General features: G+C 43.0%; 1 protein-coding gene across 1 annotated transcript; it reads left to right on the forward strand.

Annotated features, from left to right (window-relative positions):
- The first annotated feature begins 504 nt into the window (after positions 1 to 504).
- ERCC3 (ERCC excision repair 3, TFIIH core complex helicase subunit) lies at positions 505 to 18,678 on the forward strand. The gene is made up of 15 exons (XM_082238309.1): positions 505 to 652; positions 2,722 to 2,927; positions 3,602 to 3,838; positions 4,821 to 4,870; positions 5,251 to 5,386; positions 5,746 to 5,910; positions 7,230 to 7,434; positions 7,886 to 8,200; positions 9,493 to 9,677; positions 11,563 to 11,765; positions 14,644 to 14,740; positions 14,946 to 15,063; positions 16,438 to 16,556; positions 17,596 to 17,748; positions 18,272 to 18,678. Exons 1-15 carry the CDS (start codon positions 634 to 636, stop codon positions 18,404 to 18,406), a joined length of 2,343 nt encoding a protein of 780 aa, XP_082094435.1. The 5' UTR covers positions 505 to 633; the 3' UTR covers positions 18,407 to 18,678.
- Positions 18,679 to 19,162: the final 484 nt, after the last annotated feature.

A 19,162-nucleotide genomic window follows, 5' to 3' on the forward strand; every position in this document is an offset into this window, starting at 1 on the left:
TTATTTTATTTGTTGTTTATCTTATATTTTGGAAATGTACATCCAGGTGTTCTTTTCCTTTAATTTTTTTGGGGGGACCCCAAGAGAGTGGGGTCCTAAGCTATAGCTTGTTTAGCTTATACGTAAATCCGGCACTGGCTAGCCCACGGATGCTTAGGCTGCCTAATAAATCTGTTAGCCTGCGAGGTGCCACAAGTCTCTGGGCTGCATCTGTCGTGGATGCTTCAGCTGAGATTCCTGCATTGCAAGAGGGCTGGACTAATGACCCTCGGGGTACCTTTCCAACTCTACGATTCTACGACACCCGACGGTCAGCGACCTCCTTTCTGCCAAACGGCCGGCCCTGCTGCGCTCCCCGGCAAATCCGCCTCTTTCCTGGGCACTTGGGAAAGCGGCTCCAGGCTGAAAGAGGCCCCATCGCGGCAACTTTAGCCCTGGGGGCGCACGCCTCTTTCCCTCCCGCGCAAACCCCCCGTTCCTGTCGCCCCCCCCCCACATATCGGCCATGTTATGGAGGCGGAGAGGAACCGGATTCGCTCCCTGTCCTGCTCCGGAAGCGGCGGGGCGAATGGGAAGGGACGCGGAAGGGAGGCGTGAAAGCGGCGTTGCGCACTCTGCCGAAGCCGCGTCCCGATGGGCAAGAAGGAGCGAGGTGAGGAGCCGGAGAGGCAGCCCTTTCCTTTGCAAGGGGAGCGGAGCCCAGGGAGATCGTCCCGACCGAGTGGTCCTCAGGGATCTCATTCCCCACCCATCCCTAGCAAGGGAGATTTCCAAATCCTGGAAGCCCTCGGGGGTCCCTACTGTTTTCTTTCGTTGGGGAGGGTTTGATTACTTTACCGCTTTTGAACTGTAGGATGCATGACGGGATAAATAAAAGAGAGCTTTTAATATCTTAGGCGCCTCTGTCTTTTTCAACACATTCCTCTTTTGGGGAACGCAGCTGTAAAAAGGCGTCTTTTTTTCTGGCAGCTACAAAATCGGTATGTACAGTTAGGCAGGCCGATTAGCTATACTTGCTCCCGAGCCCTGTTTTATTCACTTTGTGTTTTTAAGCATAGCTTATCTGTTTGAAAATTCAGCTCTCCTTAGTCACGTGTTGTCTACTGCTTTTCAAAACAGTGAATAAAAAGAATCTCTCCATGCACCTATGTGCTAGGGGCCCAAATCGAAGATTGGAACTGGCAGTTAGAGTTCAGTGATAAAATGCAGGCCCTTCCAGCAGGGAGTTCCCAGGTTTTTATCATCAACCCCTTACAGTTAAGAAGACTGGAGAGCCTTTCTAAGGCTCCAGAGAGCCTCATGTCTAAAGAATTTGGAAGCTTAGCAGGGTGAATGGGCTGACTGAATGTCTAGGGTTCATTTAAGTTAGTAATATAGCCGTCAAGGAGCATGGAGAGAACAGATCTTTGGAGCAACACTGGTGGAATGTTTGGAGTGTGACTCCTTAGAATTGGCTGGATTGGAAGCTTGGTCCTTCAGTGATGTGTTTGAGTTTGACACTCCTGCTTTAGAGGGCCAATTTGTCTTGGTTTATTTGACCTGGTACTCCTCTTGCTGCCCAATGAATACTTCTCTCTCCATACTGTGCGTTGGCGGTGTAAACAACCCGGTCTGTGCCTCTTGCTAATTATTTTAAAAAAAACTCTTGTCTGGCATGACTTTCAGAGACGTATTACCGTATTTTTTGCACCATAACACTCACTTTTTTCCTCCTAGAAAGTAAGGGGAAATATCTGTGCGTGTTATGGAGTGAATGCCTGCGGGTGGCGGGTGGCAGGGGGGATCTGCTGCAGTCGTGAGCAGAGGATCCATTGTTCCCCTTCCTTCCCTCCTCCATGGTTACAAAGCATGGATCCACATGGATCCTCAGGATTTTTGCATTGGGCTACTCCAAACTCACTGTCAGATCACATGTCTGTGGCCACAGCATGAACCGCAAAAATCATATATCCACTATTTCGTTTAGAATATTTTTTTCTTGTTTTCCTCCTCTAAAAACTACGTGCGTGTTATGGTCTGGTGCGTGTTATAGAGCGAAAAATACGGTAATTAGTCCATGGAAGTTGTAAGCAGACATATGTGCATTTGAAGGAAAACACATTATCAGTGTTTAGCATGCAAGCACATTTTACTTCCATTTTTAAAGCAAATGAGTGTCCGGTTGTCGATCGGGTATGTCACTCTGTTTTGGGTCTTATCTCTTGCTCTGGGTTTTTTAACATGGACATTACTTGGAATGTAGAAAATAATAGCATGAAACACATTAAGGCTATACGGTCACGTTCAGTATGTGAATGTGATACTATTTGCTATACATTCATTTGCTACAAATATTTTCATTGTAGGGAATCTAATTTTGCCCTAATAACAGGAAAGGCTGGTTGTATCCTATAGCCTTCTCAATGAGACAGAAAAGCGAATGCAGAGTGAGGGAAGTCTGGTCCTAATAGTTGCCCTGGAACAGCTAAATCTGCTGCACGTATTCTGTCAGGTGGGGGCCGGTAGCTGGGCATAGTTTGTGGGAAAGCCTTCCCAGTCAAATTAGGACCCCTGTCAGGCCTGGTTAGATCTGAGGACCATAGAGAAAGGGCAGAGAGGTTCCATATGGGTTTCTCTACAGACAGTGTAGTATTGTAAAATTCAGCGCCTGTGATTTGTTTAGCAGGAAAACGTTTTCTGAGTTGCGGGTGTGTTTTAAACCTCTTGGGCCTTGGTTTTCAGATAAGAAGAAATCTAAGAAACGACACTATGAGGAAGAAGACGAAGAAGAATATGATATCTCAGGCAAAGATTCCCAGGAAGCAGTTCCCTCGGCAGCAGGGAAGCAAGTGGAAGATTCCTCAAACAAAATAGATGAATATGGAGCGAAAGACTACAGGAACCAGATGCTCTTAAAGGCTGATCATTCCTCACGCCCCTTGTGGGTGGTAAGTTCCATGAACTTGGAATGCTCATGTTTCGGCAAAGGAAATGTATCAAAGTATTTGGAAATATTGAGCTGGTTTGCATGTGATGTTGAGCCAAACTATGGCTTAGTGTGAACACAGAGGTTCCCAGAGAGGAGATTGCAGCCCGTGTGCTTCTTCTATTATGCTCTTGCACTGACTTGAACTGTCCCAACCTATACTCATGGATTGGAATAATATATGTGACTTTAAAAGTTACCCTTTAAGTTCTTTTTTAGTGATGGCATTCCCCCCCCCCTTCTCCCAAGGAGCTCACAGCTCGGGGTAGCATGCATGGATGCTTACAACACGCATTTGCCCTTACAACAGCCATGTGAGGTAGGCGAGGCCATCAGTATATGGTGGCCCCAAATCACCCAAAGTGAAGCTTCATGGCATTTGAACCCGGGTCTTTCCATTCCTGCTCCAACCACTACACAATTGGCTTTGGGTGAAATGGTTTTATTATGAATTTTAATTATGGATAGTTTTTTTAAATATTCAGATTTATACTTCTTACGTTGCCATTGGGTTTATTTGTTGGTGAACTGCCTTGGTATTCTCAAAAAAGAGGGCGGGAAATAAATTCTCTTAATAATGATGAGCATGCAGATAATAAAAAGTATTATTACCATTGATGCTTGCCTTTTTTGTAGGCCCCTGATGGCCATATTTTCCTCGAGGCCTTTTCACCTGTTTACAAGTATGCCCAGGATTTTCTAGTCGCCATCGCTGAGCCTGTTTGCCGACCCACCCATGTCCATGAATACAAGTTGACGGCATACTCCCTCTATGCTGCTGTCAGTGTGGGCTTGCAAACGAGTGATATCACCGAATATTTGCAGAAGCTAAGTAAGACTGGAGTGCCAGATGGGATCGTTCAGTTTATTAAGGTAAGCAGTTAATCAGTATCAGCTTGTTTTACTTTAAAGCTAATAATATAACAACAACAACACAACAGCAGTCGTTGCTGTGCTTGGAGCTGCCCAAGAACATCGGTGCACAACTTAACATGATCTTCAATAGATGAGTGGTGGAGACTTGCCAGTCCCAAAGTCACTCATTTAAGTGGGGTACAGCAGCGAAAAGAAGGAGGAAGCTAAACACTGAGGATCGGGCATCATGAAGAAGTGGATAGGTAGCTCAGTGGAGCAATGTTCTATGGATGCTGCAAAAGCACAGCCACTTGCTGCTGCGAATCTCGGCCAGGATTTTGCAAGCTAGTTCTGGTCAAAGCTGAGAGCGGATCTTTGCTATCAGGTTATCATGGGGCTAAGCCATGGTATCTGTCTTCCACCCCTGGGCATAACATTTAGGAGAACTTCTCATGTGCATTCTATCCTTCACATAGTGAGCACTGCCTCGTTGCCAGTAGGTGCCATGGCATGGAATGAAGGTGGGGCAACCTGCTGTGTGATGCGCAGGATTCATGTGGCCGTGGGAGTTGTCTAAATCTCCGGTAGCCAACATGGTGCCCTCCATATGTTGTTCAACAACTCCCTTCAGCTGCTGCCAGTATGGCCGATGGTTGAGGATGAGAGGGCCTGGCTGCCCATGGTCTAAGCCAGGGTTTCCAGTTCCCTGCTGTTTTTAGACTACAGTTCTCATCATCCCTGACCATTGGTCCTGCTAGCTAGGGATGATGGGAGTTGTAGCCCAACAGCAGCAGGAGACCCAAGTTTGGGAAACCCTGGTCTAAACTCACTTTTTGAAAATGTGAGGCCTTTGTTCTCTTTCATGTTTCAGGCAACTTGACCATGTAGCCTGCCTTGTTGGTGATCTTGTGAAATAAGTTGCAACATTACTCTCGCCATGTGTATAATGCAAATTGAATTTCTTCAGAAGTTGTTTCCAATGCATATTATTGTTTTGCAGCTTTGTACGGTCAGCTATGGGAAGGTAAAGCTGGTCCTGAAGCACAACAGGTAAGCAGGTGTTTGCTTTTTGAGTTGCAGGGGATTATTTCCCAACCCATTCCCAAATCCCAAATAAGAGCTGATTACTGAGTTTCGGCTGGGGTGCTGCTTGAGTGAATTATGTTCTGTTCTAGAATGCCATTGCAGAAAGCGGTGTGATTGGAGAAGCAATGTTCTTAACACACTGCCTCTTTAAAAACTGTCGTCAAGTATTAACTGTGCCATTACTTCACAGTTCTCCTAGAAGTATATGACATAGCATCCTAGCAAAGTGTGTCATACAGAGGAGCAACATGCCCCGTGGAGGCTGACCTTCTGTAAAATGGTGGTAGATGTTGCTAACATTTGTGAAATCTATAGAATTCCCTCTCCTTTTCTCTACTTCCTAGGTATTTTGTAGAAAGCACCCACCCTGAAGTCATTCAGCAGCTTCTCCAGGACCCAGTTATTAGAGACTGCCGGCTGAGGAATGCAGAAGGGGAAGAAACTGAACTCATCACTGAAACATTCACGAGTAAATCAGCTGTACGTTGAGATTCTGGACCACCTTTTTTATGTAATATGTCCCCTTCTTTCTTGACTAGAAGCTGTAGAAAAGCTTGCCTTCCTGCTGTACTCATCCCATTGAGTTTCCCACTCCATTGGAAGTATCAGAGATAGCCATGAGGCATGTTGGTTACATGTTTCGCTGGGACACTCTACGTCTCTTCTTCTGCCAGCTGTCCTCACTGCTGTATGGCAGTGATGTGGGGCTTCTGCTTATTTGCAGCCTGTATTGGAGTACAACTTGTCTACTTAGTTGTCTTTTACAAGGTCCTCAGCAGCTAACTGACAGAACTTAAGCCTCTTTCTAGCCTCTCTAACCTGATGAATTTCTGTTCTAGATTGCCAAGTCTAGTGAAGGGGGCAGTGGCCCTTCGACGTCGCAAGGGACAGATGCCCAGGGTAAACCAGGTGTTCCTGCTGACTTATTTGAGTTTTACGAACAAATGGATAAGGATGAAGAGGAGGAGGAGGAAACCCAGACTGTGTCTTTTGAAGTGAAACAGGTAAAAAAAAACCCAACCCCCCCCCTAAATTTGATGGCACCCCCATTGAGGAGTACCCTAGCCACAGCATATTGAATATGGATTAATTCAGTTTTGCAGTAACATCATGACTTGGCAGGACATGGTTCTCCATGGTTGTTGTCAGCCCTTTGCTGCTTAGTTTGAGGAGCCATTTTCCTTCCTCCCAGGCTCAGTTGTATCTGTGGGTCCTTCAGTGATCTTCAGTTTTGCATGCCATACTTCAGCCAACTGCCTTGGCAGTTTTGTGTGACCGCAGAACAATGTCCTTTAAACCAGTAAGACCAAATGTTCCTTAGAAACTGATTTCTATTGTAGTATGATGATTTGTCTGCAGCTGATAAGGTGAAGTGGATCTTGGCCATGTTAATGCAAACTGTTAACTTAAGTTTAGCACGGCAAAGTATATTGAATGGTCTTTCAACAGGTATACAGAGGAAGAACCAAGGCTACACATTCTGTTCCAAAGAGAATATCCTAATTCATGCTTAGTTTGGTCTGTGAACATTAATAGTGGCTGCTCTTCCCTTCCACAGAAATAGAATAGAAATTGTATGGCTGTCTGTACCATTGGGAAGGCAGAGCTGAGAATAGTTCTGGATTGAGCTCATGACTTCAGTGAGTGTGCTCCTTTGCAAGCAGGGGTAGGGAACCTGATAGGCCCTCCAGGTGTTGCTGGACTACAACTTCCATGGTCCCTAACCATTGGCCATACTGTTCACTCTTCTGGTTTCAAGGGCAAATTAGGCAAATTAGGAATTTTCTCCTGAATAACCTGAGTAGCGTAGAGTACATGTTACCTTATGTTCATGTGCACTCAGCCTGAGAAGTTGATCAGGATGAAGGTTAGATATTAAAACTGTAGTAAGTGCTTTCTGCATCCCCATCAGCTGGAGCTCTAAACATCAATCAAGTATATAAATGTAAACATATGCTAGAAAATTAAAGCATAGGAGTGATTTTTAAAAAGAGAGAGTTGATTTTCTTGTTGTGGCTCATAAAATGTGAGAAACATTTTCAGATTTGTCCATGATACCCAAAGCGTTGCAGCATGTATGTGTGTTTGTGTGCTAGCTAATAATAATAATAATAATAATAATAATAATAATAATAATAATAATTCCCCTCCATCTTGATGGGCCACCCTAGCCACCAAACACATAGTCAAACATTAAAAGCTTCAGATATAGCAACCTGACATTCTTCTTTCAAGCCATACAGGAAGATTGAAGCTGAAGCTCCCAGCGAATAGCAGAGTAGCAAAATGAGAAAAAACATTTTGCCCCTGCTTCTTTTTTAAGGAAATGATTGAAGAGCTTCAGAAGCGATGTATCCATCTGGAATACCCTCTACTGGCTGAATATGATTTCAGAAATGATTCGGTGAATCCTGATATTAATATAGACTTGAAGCCAACAGCTGTCCTCCGACCATACCAGGAGAAGAGTTTGAGAAAAATGTTTGGGAATGGCCGTGCTAGATCCGGTGTTATTGTCCTGCCTTGCGGTGAGTTGGCTGGGTTTAAGTTAAAAAGCTTTCTCAGATTCTCAGATTTTGGCTTAGGCTTCGTCACACATATGAGAGTGTTTATTTTGCCGGAGAGCAATCACTAATCTGAACTTTTATGGATATATATTTCTTGTGCTTGTAATGTCTCTTTTCATTCCTCTTGGAACAGCTTATCCGACTTACTCAGCTTGCATCTACATTTGTCTTGAGAGCGTTACCTGGGTCAGATGTGCCAGTTAAACTTTTCCATATTTGTGTGACAGGCAGGACGTGCATCAGAAGTGCTTTTTCATATGACCACTTTATTAGATGTTCTCTTGAAGTGTGCTTAGTGGAACACAGCTCTCTGGGGTCTTGTGCGCTTTCTATTCTGGATGCTTCTGCACCTTGAGCTGTGGTGCATTTTAGGTACATTTTTGACAACTTCCCGCCTTTTTGTCCACTGCAGGTGCTGGCAAGTCACTTGTAGGAGTCACAGCTGCCTCCACGGTCCGCAAGCGGTGCCTGATTCTGGGCAATTCCGCCGTCTCTGTAGAGCAGTGGAAAGCCCAGTTCAAAATGTGGTCCACCATAGACGACAGCCAGATCTGCCGATTTACTTCTGATGCCAAAGACAAGCCAATTGGCTGCTCCATCGCTATCAGCACTTACTCCATGTTGGGGCACACAACAAAGAGGTCGTGGGAGGCAGAAAAAGTAATGGAATGGCTGAAGAGTCAAGAGTGGGGCCTTATGATCCTCGACGAAGTGCACACCATCCCTGGTAAACAAGCCGTGTCCATGTCTGTGAACAATCCCATTTGCCCCAGTCTTAAATCCAGCACTACAGTCGTACCTTGGAAGTCGAATGGAATCTGTTCCAGAAGTCTGTTCGACTTCCAAACGTTTGGAAACCAAAGTGTGGCTTCTGATTGGCTGCAGGAAACTCCTGCAGCCAATCGGAAGCTGCAGAAGCCCTGCCGGATGTTTGGGTTCCGAAAGAACGTTCCCAAACCAGAACACTCACTTCCATTTTTGCGGTGTTCGGGAGCCAAAACGTCCAAGTTCCAGGGCGTTCGGGGTCCAAGGTAAGGCTGTACTGAACTAGGGCATTCCCAGTTATTTCATTCTGTAATTTTGACATGTGCTATCATCTGACTTCAAAAATTAATACATGTTTCGGGACCCTAACATGGGTGGAGCATATTGCAGTGCTGCTAGTTGCCCTTAAAACTGCTTTGTGAGCTTTCTCAAAACAAGTAGGAGCTGCATTTTTTGTAATACCTACTACTTGACTACGATTGCTTTATAGCCTCTCTTTTCATTATTCTTAAGCGGAGAGGAGGTGAAAACCCAGTATGATTCACTATATGACATTTAGATTTAGACATGGGCTAAACTTATTGCAAAACTTGGAGATTTCATCTCTAAAATGCGGGACTAGGGGTGGGTGGAATCACAAACCATCTCACCAAAAATATTGGGTCTTCAAACCCCCCTGAAAAATACAATTTAAAAAGCATACTTTTTCTTACGAAATTTAATATTGTTCTGTTTATTTTAAAAATTATAATAATGTGCTCGCCTTTCCATACTAGGATGGACTCCCTCCTCCCCCAAAATATGATATGATTTTGCAACTGGGAATTCTTCTTTTATTAAGCAATTAATATACTAAGGATGTGGTCTGTGTATATTTACTTGGAAGTATCCTACTAAGTTTAACAGTCTTACAGTCAGGGAAGTATATATAGAATTGCAGCCTGGAATTCTAAGCATAGCAGATTTAATTCCCATCTTGTAGGTTGTCCCTAGTTTTCTCAGCTTCAAAAATTAGAAAGAGGATGCTTACTTTTGATTTGATTAATGCTTGTAGAGCATAAAAAATAAGGCTAAACCCACCTGGTTAAAGAAAATTTCTAATCTAATGTGGCTCTTTGAAATAGGCATATTTTTGCCTAAGCCTTTTCATGTTACTTACAGCTCTAAAAATAAATGTGGTGCTCCAGCTTGAATGCCTTTCTAAATATCCCTTTTTGAAATCAAAGCATAATCTGTTCTTCTGTGATTCTTCAGCAAAAATGTTCAGGCGTGTGCTGACCATTGTTCAAGCCCATTGCAAGCTTGGGCTGACAGCTACTCTCGTCAGAGAAGACGACAAAATCGTAGACTTGAATTTCCTCATTGGGCCTAAACTGTATGAAGCCAATTGGATGGAGCTGCAGAACAATGGCTATATTGCAAAAGTCCAGTGTGCTGAGGTAAATTATACCTTGTTCCTTAAAGCTGTTGTTCTTCCCTGGACTCCTGATTATGTTCTTAAACATTCAGAGTAGCCACAGAATTGCTTTTTTTGTAGATCAATTTCTTTTTTCTAACCTAAAACTCTGAAATGTCTATCATTGGGTATATGGCCATGCTCCTATTCTGCAATGAGTTTTCCCCTATCATGGAATTTAAAATCAGGAAACAGGACTTAACACAAATCATGGCAAGTTTTCCCAGTATTAAATCTGTTAGCTTTTCAGCTATTGTCACACAGCTGAAAAATGAAGATGCTACAAATACTGCAGTCTAAAGCACTCTTGAGCAATTGTTTGCTTACAGTGGATTTTTATATATATCCGCCTTACTAAAGCCCTTTTCTGGTATTCATCTTCTGAGTTAAAAAAAAGCACCATGGAGGGTGGCAGCAGTGAGGAGTATGCTACTGTTCCTACTTAATTTGCTGGAGGGAAAAAACTAATACATTCATCTCTGTGTCTCTCTCCCCACCCCCAAGCGTTTGCTTAGTTCAGAAGAAGAAGGCCTGAAGAGAGCTTTCGTCTTGCAAATAGACAGTATATAAAAATCCTCTCTCAGAAAGTTGCATTTTGAGTTAACCCATTTTTACCATGTGAAATAACCAGTCTGCTTTGAAACACTCAGTTCTCCTCAGCAACAGCAGAGGGCAGCGCCCCATTGCATGATCAGGCAACGGTGTGTTTGGGGCATGTGAGCTGAACTATTTCTTGTTAACTTGAAACTAGAGAGGTGGATGGCAGGAACTGCTGCACAAGGTTTACTGCTCATAAGGGTGGGAATACTGGATGAACTGCAGCCAGAATGGTATTTGCCCAGAAGTGGGAAAAATTTGCTGTACCAACTAAGGAAGAGCAGCTGATTAAATTGATGGATTATGCTGAAATGGCAAAACTGGCAGGTCTAATAAGAAACCGGGGTGGGGTGGGGATCTAAAAGAATGGGGGGGGGATTGTAGAATATTTTAAAAATTCTGGCATACAAGCGCGTTCATTAGTAGGATTAATTTAAACCAAGCAATTAAAATTGTACTAAGATAAATGGAAGAATATCCAAAAAAATGGAGTAAAGTGGAGAATGCAGTGTTATACAATCTAAATTAGAGAAGGAACCACAAAAGACTGGGTGAGGGAAGTCAACTATGCAATTGTATCAGAGGTATGTGTATTTGTAAGGTGTGTATTTGTCAACTTTTGAAAAACGGAAAATAACATTTACTTTAAAAAGAGAATACTGGATAATCTGGCAGGGTGACCCAGAGGCCTTAAAGTACCCGAACCTAGAAATATCACTAAAAGTAGTCCACCCCATATTGGGGGGTGGGAGTGTGACATCACACATTTCTCTTATTTTTATTAAGCATTGCTTCACGTGTTGAAAGGTAGCAGTGTGAGAGGATGCACGGGTGAGTCATCCATCCTCAGCTCACGCTAGGTTTGGCTCCCATCCAAACAAGCTGCCTCTACCAATTTTCTCCGATTTTCCCTCTCTCTATTCTTTACCCTCACTAAAGGACTTGGGGTGGGGTGCGGGGGGCTACAGTGTGAAGCAGAGAGCAAATTTCCCTTTTACAAGTGCTGCTTTAGACACAATGCATTGTGTTATGTTGTCCAGGGGATGCAGTGAATAATTTTTCTTCCTCTTTTTAGGTGTCCTTTAAAAAATTCACAAGCATCCTTTTTATGTTGTAAATGTCTGCTCTTGTTGAGGTGCTGTGTAGTCCCTTCATCCTTTTTTATCATACAGCATAACCTTATAGACTTTTATCATAGTTCTCTTCTGAGAAATATCTTACAGAAATATTCTGACTGGAATCTAACTTAGTTTTATTTGGCTTAAACATAGGTATGGTGCCCAATGTCTCCTGAGTTCTACAGAGAGTATGTGGCTATTAAAACAAAGAAGAGGATATTGCTCTATACAATGAACCCAAACAAATTCAGGGCTTGCCAGTTCCTGATTAAGTTTCATGAGCGAAGGAATGACAAAATCATAGTCTTTGCCGACAATGTGTTTGCTTTGAAGGAGTATGCAGTTAGGCTGGGCAAGTAAGTATTGAATGAAGGGTAAACATGAATATATGTGTTATGGTTGCCCATATGTTTCATATCCACAGTAAAATGGCATGGTGAACAGCATTGACTCACTTAGTCTTTTCCCAGTGCTGTCAAAAATGGCATTTGGTTTTTCTGCTAATTCTCCTTCCTCTTAAAAAACAAACTATAGTGATGGGGAGCAAGAGAGTGTTATAAACATCTATACAATTTGCAGAAGCAATATTTGGAGGAAGGGTTCAAATCTTGGATCATATGTAAAATTGTATTCTAATTAAGAGATTGTATCCAACACCATTTGTGAGTGGAGCACACTGAGCCAGTTCCCACAGTACCAGGGCCTATAGAGCCAGAGTCCGGACCTTTAAAGGTGCCTTCCCCTGGACTGGAGGAACTGAGGGCCTCACAAAACACTTCACCAATTCAACAGCACAAGAAGCGCACCAGGAGGCCATGAAGTGTGGGATAAATACTTGATTTCAGGCCAAGTGTTGGCCTTTTGTTCCCAAAAAGCGATAGAACCTAGGAGTAGTGGACTGGAGGCCAAGACTTCGAAGGCCTCCGCTCACTTCCGCTCTCTGTCAGAGGAAGTTGCCCAGTCAGAGCTCTTGGCAGAACTGTGACACTGACCCGCCATACCCTGTGGGCTCTTCTGCAGGAGCATAACTGGATACCTACATAAACTTTAAACTGAACAAAATGAGATTTTTATTAAGAAATGTTCAACGGTGTGGGGCTTGACTAGACAAAAGTGCTGTTGCTCAGAGAGAGCAACAGAACTTGTTTAATGTTGCTTTAACTACTCCCGGGTTGAAATTCCTGTTCTAGACTTCTAAAAAGGGGTTTATCTTTTGTGGAGAATTGTGAGGACAGTTGGAAACTTATTCAAATAAGTCACATTAGATACGTGTAGGCCATAGTTCAGTCATAGTAACATGCTTTACATTTGGAAAGTTCAGATTCAGTCGCTGACATCACCACTTAAAAATATCAGGGACCAGATGATGCAGAAGAAATCAAGTCCCTGGAGAGCCACCATCAAAGCAGACAATACTAGGCTAGATGTACAACTGGTTTCATTAAGATGTAAAGAAAAACTGTTTTATTATTATTATTATTGGAGTGAGTTATGGTGAGGCTCTGGATTGCGTACTCTTCTGGCACAGCTGTGAGGAGGAGACGGAAGCTTTTGCATATGGACAAGCTGAGACCAAGATAACTTGGGTCCTAACCCATCATTTGAAGCTGACTTGATTCCACAAACCGTAGTTAAGATTAACCACAGCGTGTTCAAGTTCGGACGTAATGACAAGATGCAGTTAATAAAAAATGGAAGGGAGAGCTTCCCACCTGCCTGTCATTGTGCTGGAAGAGGAGAGGGAGAGCAAAAGCACAAGAGCCCCAGCTTCACTTCAGCTGATTCCTTTAATGATAAACTCTCATTAAATCCAAACACAACCAGTGTCTGACCTGATAGTGCAGCTGCTTACAGTTGTTTGTTTTGAATTGACCTACATTCTGAAACTTACCAGTTCATTATTTCCAACCCAGCGATGGTCGCTTTGCCAATATTTGCTGATGAATATAAGCATAACAGCAATGCGGGAGCAAGTTTTACCACATGCTTTTTTGTTTCTATAGTTACAAATCACCTTTCCTCTTTGCCTCAGGTCAGGGTATACTGTTTAATGTACAGGTACAAAAATGCTGTCTAAGGAACCATAGAAGTACTGTGTCGAGTGGTGCTCGTTACTGCACAAAACTGGGAAATTGCTCGTGGTAGCTGGGCGATACTGTGCCCTCACTCTCAAGTCATGCTAAGCCGAGCTATGGTTTAGCATGAACAAGCAAAAGAGCAGAGGTTGAAGCCGCCATTCTCCCTCCCTTCACCAGCCATCTGGTTACTATGTCAGGCCATGGTTTCACTTAGTGTGTTGTTTGAACTATGGTTTGTGGTTTAGCTCTCTTCCAGACAAACCACGACCAGGAACCAAGGTCACCTCTATGGTTTGCAACTCATACATTGTCTGGAGAGAGCTAGACAACAAATCTGCATAGTCTTAAGCATTGTTTGGCACTGCATGTGAACCTGGCCTGTGTGAATCTGAATCTACCAAGAAACTGAAATCCATATATTCTCTCAGATGTGTTGTATATTTCCCTTTTTCTCTCTCTTCCTTTGGTTTTGTAAAAAGATACGGCTGCTCTTTTGTGTGGTTTCTTCTTCTTCTTTTTCTTTTTGGCCAAGTAAAGAAGACATTTCTTCCTCCCTAGATGGTTTTACTTCTGTAAAGCCTAAACAGTCTCTTTGGTTGCAGTTCTTGACCAAGCTCTTTAGGCTCAGCAACCTGGGTACTCTGTCACAAAGGGACGCTCCCAGAAAAAAATTAATCCACAGGGGCAGCTTGTTATGCAAGGACACGAGTGGGAAGGGGGAAGGGAGGACACAGCTGTTAATGTGCTAACTCAGTGAATTTAACAAAAGAAAACACCTTTTTTATTTTAACAGCTGCTGCTATCCTTTCATGTAGGATTAGCAGATAAATTCAGCCCACTGATCTGTTGAGTCAGGAGGCACACATCAAGCGGATAACATTTACAACTGTCTGGATTTATTTCTTTGGAAGGGGTGTCGGGAAGAATGGGTTTATCTTCAGGCGGGCGGGTCCTCAGTGCAGTCGGCAAAGAATGCTGCAAGGAAAGCAAAGTGTTTTTGTATTTTGAATGGAATGTGGAAAATATGCGAAACAGATTTATTTTAAAATTCCCATGGTTTTTGAGTCTTCGTAATGCCTGTTCCACATACCTGAGTCCGTGGGACAGAAGGCGACACCCGTTCATCACAATTTTTTGTGTCCTTTTTTCTATTTAGACCCTATATATATGGGCCAACAGCACAGGGAGAAAGAATGCAGATCCTACAGAATTTCAAACACAACCCCAAAATCAACACCATCTTTATTTCAAAGGTAATGGAAAGCGATCTGTTAGTTACCAAATTGGCTTGAGATGTTACACAGCTTATTTTGAGCAGCCTGTGAAACGGCTATAATGTTGACAGAATTATTTATTTACTGTAGCCCACAAATCCGCGTTGCTTGTTAAAGAGTTGTTTGTTTTTATTTTCAATGCCGGAAACAACACATTTGTTAAGAGGTTGTTTCTGTATTGTAGGTAGGAGACACGTCCTTTGATTTGCCAGAAGCCAATGTCCTCATTCAGATTTCGTCCCACGGCGGGTCTCGAAGGCAGGAGGCTCAACGATTGGGTCGAGTGCTGAGAGCCAAAAAAGGTAACTCAAGGCCTGTGCCCCTGAAAGTCTTCCGTTTTAATGGGACACTCAAGCATGAAAGTAACATAAGTCAACTCATGTAGCCGGCTAAGCATGTACAATTTGCCATTGTGCTAGTTTGTCACTGTCAGCTCCAGGTCACAGGTTAAAACAAAATTCAAGGGTAGTTCTAAAACGTGCTGCAGTAGGGGGCCATCTTTCCCTTTGTCTTTCTTGCCTAATCGCTCCTCACATGACACTGAGCATTAGCATTTTGTATGTCTTGTAAAGACACACTTTCGCAGGCCTTGTGCTCAAGGGGCTCTGTTCTAATTGTTCTTACTGAACTTCCAAGGCAGCTGTGTTAGAGTTCTAAGGTGTGTCTGTTGCATAGTACTAGGATCTTTGCATAGGATTTGGGGCTTGGATGAACATGCTTCCTGCTGCATTGCTGATTATTTTTAACACCTTGACCAGCAAAGGGCTCTATGCATGTGGCAGTGTGCTGCTGGCAGTAATGGCACCCAGCTCTTAGAATCGTAGGTTTGGAAGGGACCCCAAGGGTCATCTAGTACAGCCCCCTGCAGTGCAAGAATATGTCACCCGACATGGGGCTCAAACCCACTTCCCTGAGATTAAGAATCTCGTGCTCTTCCCGACAGATATCATTGGATTGGGGGAGATTAGAATTATCCAGTGTTTAAGCATAGGGATAATGGGAAGTAATTGCATGGAATAAAGAATTCCTGCCTACATTGATGTGTGTGTGTTTCTTTCAAATGAAGGCATTGTTAGGGGGAAAGGAAACAAGACTAAATATATGAAACATAAGAATAGTTGCTAACACCAAATAGCTGAATTTTACTACTTATAGTAGAAGGTTGTATTTTAGCTTTCTTTACATGACCTTTTGGAAAGAATTCTAACGGTGTTGTGTCTTTGGTTTATAGCTTGGGTGTAACTCATATCCTAATAAATACAATCCTAGCTACACAAGTGAAATATTGGGAATGCAGAACATACAAACAAAAAACCACTGATTTCATATATGACATGTATAGGTTGGTTGATGCGAAATATTCTTTGTGTACTACACACCAGAAGGGTATGATTCTGCAATTACTGCAAACGCTGAATGGAGGGTGGCAGAAGGAAACCTGGCTCCTGCCCAGTTGACTTAGAGAGACCAGGGTGCTTTGAGCTGAAATAACCACTTGGGACTTTTGCCCATCTAAGGGGAGCTCCTTTCCTTTGCCTAACTGCAGCTTTTGAATTGGCAGCTGGTGGTTTACTTGATTATCAGTGATCGTAGGCTGCTGACATGGCAATAGGATAACTACAAAATGTTTGTTTCTTGACATCCTGACGTGCTTTTATGTGCTACTACTTCTCTAGGAATGGTTGCAGAGGAGTACAATGCCTTCTTTTATTCCCTGGTCTCCCAGGACACTCAAGAAATGGCATACTCAACCAAACGTCAACGGTTTCTAGTAGATCAAGGCTACAGCTTTAAGGTAATGTTGTCCCCCATTAACTTGCAATATTTTTTACAGTGACTGGCACCTGAGTGTTCTGTGGATCAACAACGCCGCAACTTAGAAACACAGTAACACTGCACTAACTTTATTACCTCTGGTTCTGTGTTGCTCATAAAGAGATAAAGGTGGGACAACAATCACATCAAGTATGTTGCTTCACCTTGGTTATTTAATAGTTAATTGTTTAGAAGTTGCACTATTACTGATACAAACTAGAATTTATTTATTACACACACACTTTTCTTGAATTAGCTCAAGGCAACATGTATAGCTCTCCTCTATTATCCTACCAAATAGGCTGGATAATAGAGAGTGGGATGGAGGGGGTTAGGCCTTAGATCACCCAGTGGGCTTCATGTCTATGTGGGAAACTGAACTTTGGCACTCCCCAGTCTTAGTCCAATTCCGTAACGCAGGGGTAGCCAAAATAGTTCCCTTCAGATGTTGTACTACAACTTCCAGCAGTCTCAGCCAGCCCAGTCAGGGATTCTTCTGCTAAACACTGTATCACCCCGGCCCATTATTTCCTCAGATAATGAGAATAATAATAATAATAATAATAATAATAATAATAATAAAATAAATAAATAATTTATTATTTATACCCCTCCCATCTGGCTGGGTTTCCCCAGCCACTCTGGGCGGCTTCCAACAAAACACTAAAATACAATAACCTATTAAACATTAAAAGTTTCCTTAAACAGGGCTGCCTTCAGATGTCTTCTAAAAGTTTGGTAGTTATTTTTCTCTTTGACATCTGGTGCGAGGGCGTTCCACAGGGCGGGCGCCACTACCGAGAAGGCCCTCTGCCTGGTTCCCTGTAACTTGGCTTCTTGCAGCGAGGGAACCGCCAGAAGGCCCTCAGCGCTGGACCTCAGTGTCCGGGCAGAACAATGGGGGTGGAGACACTCCTTCAGGTATACTGGACTGAGTACAGTGCCGCATCCATAAGCTTCACTATGAGAGGCGTAGTTAATTTCTGTATGTAACATCTCTCTTCCTTCCTGTGTCTCAGGTGATCACTAAACTTGCAGGTATGGAGGAGGAAGAGCTTATGTTTTCATCCAAGGAAGATCAGCAGCAGCTTCTCCAAAAGGTTTTGCAAGCATCAGATATGGATGCTGAGGAAGAGGTGGTTGCAGGAGAGTACGGCTCAAAGTCATCTCAGGCAAGTGGATATCATGGTAGCCTGTCAAGTTTGATGTGGAGCAAAGAGGAATTTAATGTTCAACGCCGCTCACCACACCCACCGCCCAAGGGAAGTGGCCCTGCCTCTACCTGCTTCAGTGGCAGTGGCTTCCATGATGAATGAGAGGAAAGGAAGTAGAAAGTTATTTTCCCCATTCCTGTCCATCCTGCAAGAAAGAATAAAAGGAGGGAGTTTTTTTCAGGATACAGGTGGTGAATGATTATGAGGGGACACAACCTAGCTCCGAAAATAAAGTGTGTGTGTGTGTGTGTGTAACTATCACAAATCTTGTTCACACATCATATGAATGTAGGGGTTTCATATGTAGAACAGACATTGCTACTCTGACATTGCACTTTCTGCTGGTCCTAGCCTCTCCACTCCCACATGGCAGTTCAAGTGTAGGCACACTCTGCTCAGCTGAGACGCCTGTGTGAAAAAGGGTTGCAGGCTCTGCCTTAGACAGTAGACGTTACTAAATTCTTATCCTCTCTCCTTCTAGGTTTCCCGGCACTATGGCACAATGAGCTCTATGTCTGGAGCAGATGATACAGTTTACATGGAATACCAAGCCTCACGAAGCAGGGCCTCCTCAAATAAACACGTCCATCCCCTTTTCAAACGCTTTAGGAAATAGTACAAGGAGAGTGCATTATGCATCTCTTCTTCCTGTAAGAAGAGGAGATAGATGAGTGAAGCAAACTCGTATTTTACAAATGGACTTTACCTTTATTATTTATGTGTGGTATTTCATAGGTAATGCTTTCAATTTTTATTTAACAGTTTAAAGATGACTTCAGAAAAATTCTCAGCTGAGGAAACTATTTTTTGTATATGTTTGTAACAAGTACACGGTAAAGGTTCAGATATCTTGAAAGCACTGAATAAAAATATTCTGTACAAAAACCACCCGTAAATCATCTCATTGTCTCTTTTTCCTCTGACTCCTCTTGGTGCCTCAAATTGGATGCCTTTAGTGAAGACTCAGCCATGCTAAGAACAGTGGTCCTATTGATTTCAGACCCTTATGTAATGCTTCTGATCTAGTTTTTCCCCTAGCCATAGGCTTCCAAGAAAAAGTGATGAGAGGAGTTGCACATACCTAAGACTGGGAAGTGTTGAGCCATATTACATATTATGTAGTTTTGGTCCTTAACCATGATGCTTATATTTCCTTTTCAGGCTCAACGGCCAACAATTTTCAGTTCCGTGTTATGCCAATGATATGGTCCTTTTATCCCAGAGAAGCATTTGAGATGGGTGTTTTAGTTAGGAGATGTAGTAATAAAAACTGACAGGTTACACGAAAATTGAGATGGTCTTTGAGTATAATCCTCCTTGATTTGAATATACCATGGACAGTCATCTGTTGGAGCAATTTTTCCTCTGCTAT

This window comes from Podarcis vaucheri, assembly GCF_965113315.1.
Source record: "Podarcis vaucheri genome assembly, chromosome: 1".
In the NCBI taxonomy this organism is placed as follows: domain Eukaryota; kingdom Metazoa; phylum Chordata; class Lepidosauria; order Squamata; family Lacertidae; genus Podarcis; species Podarcis vaucheri.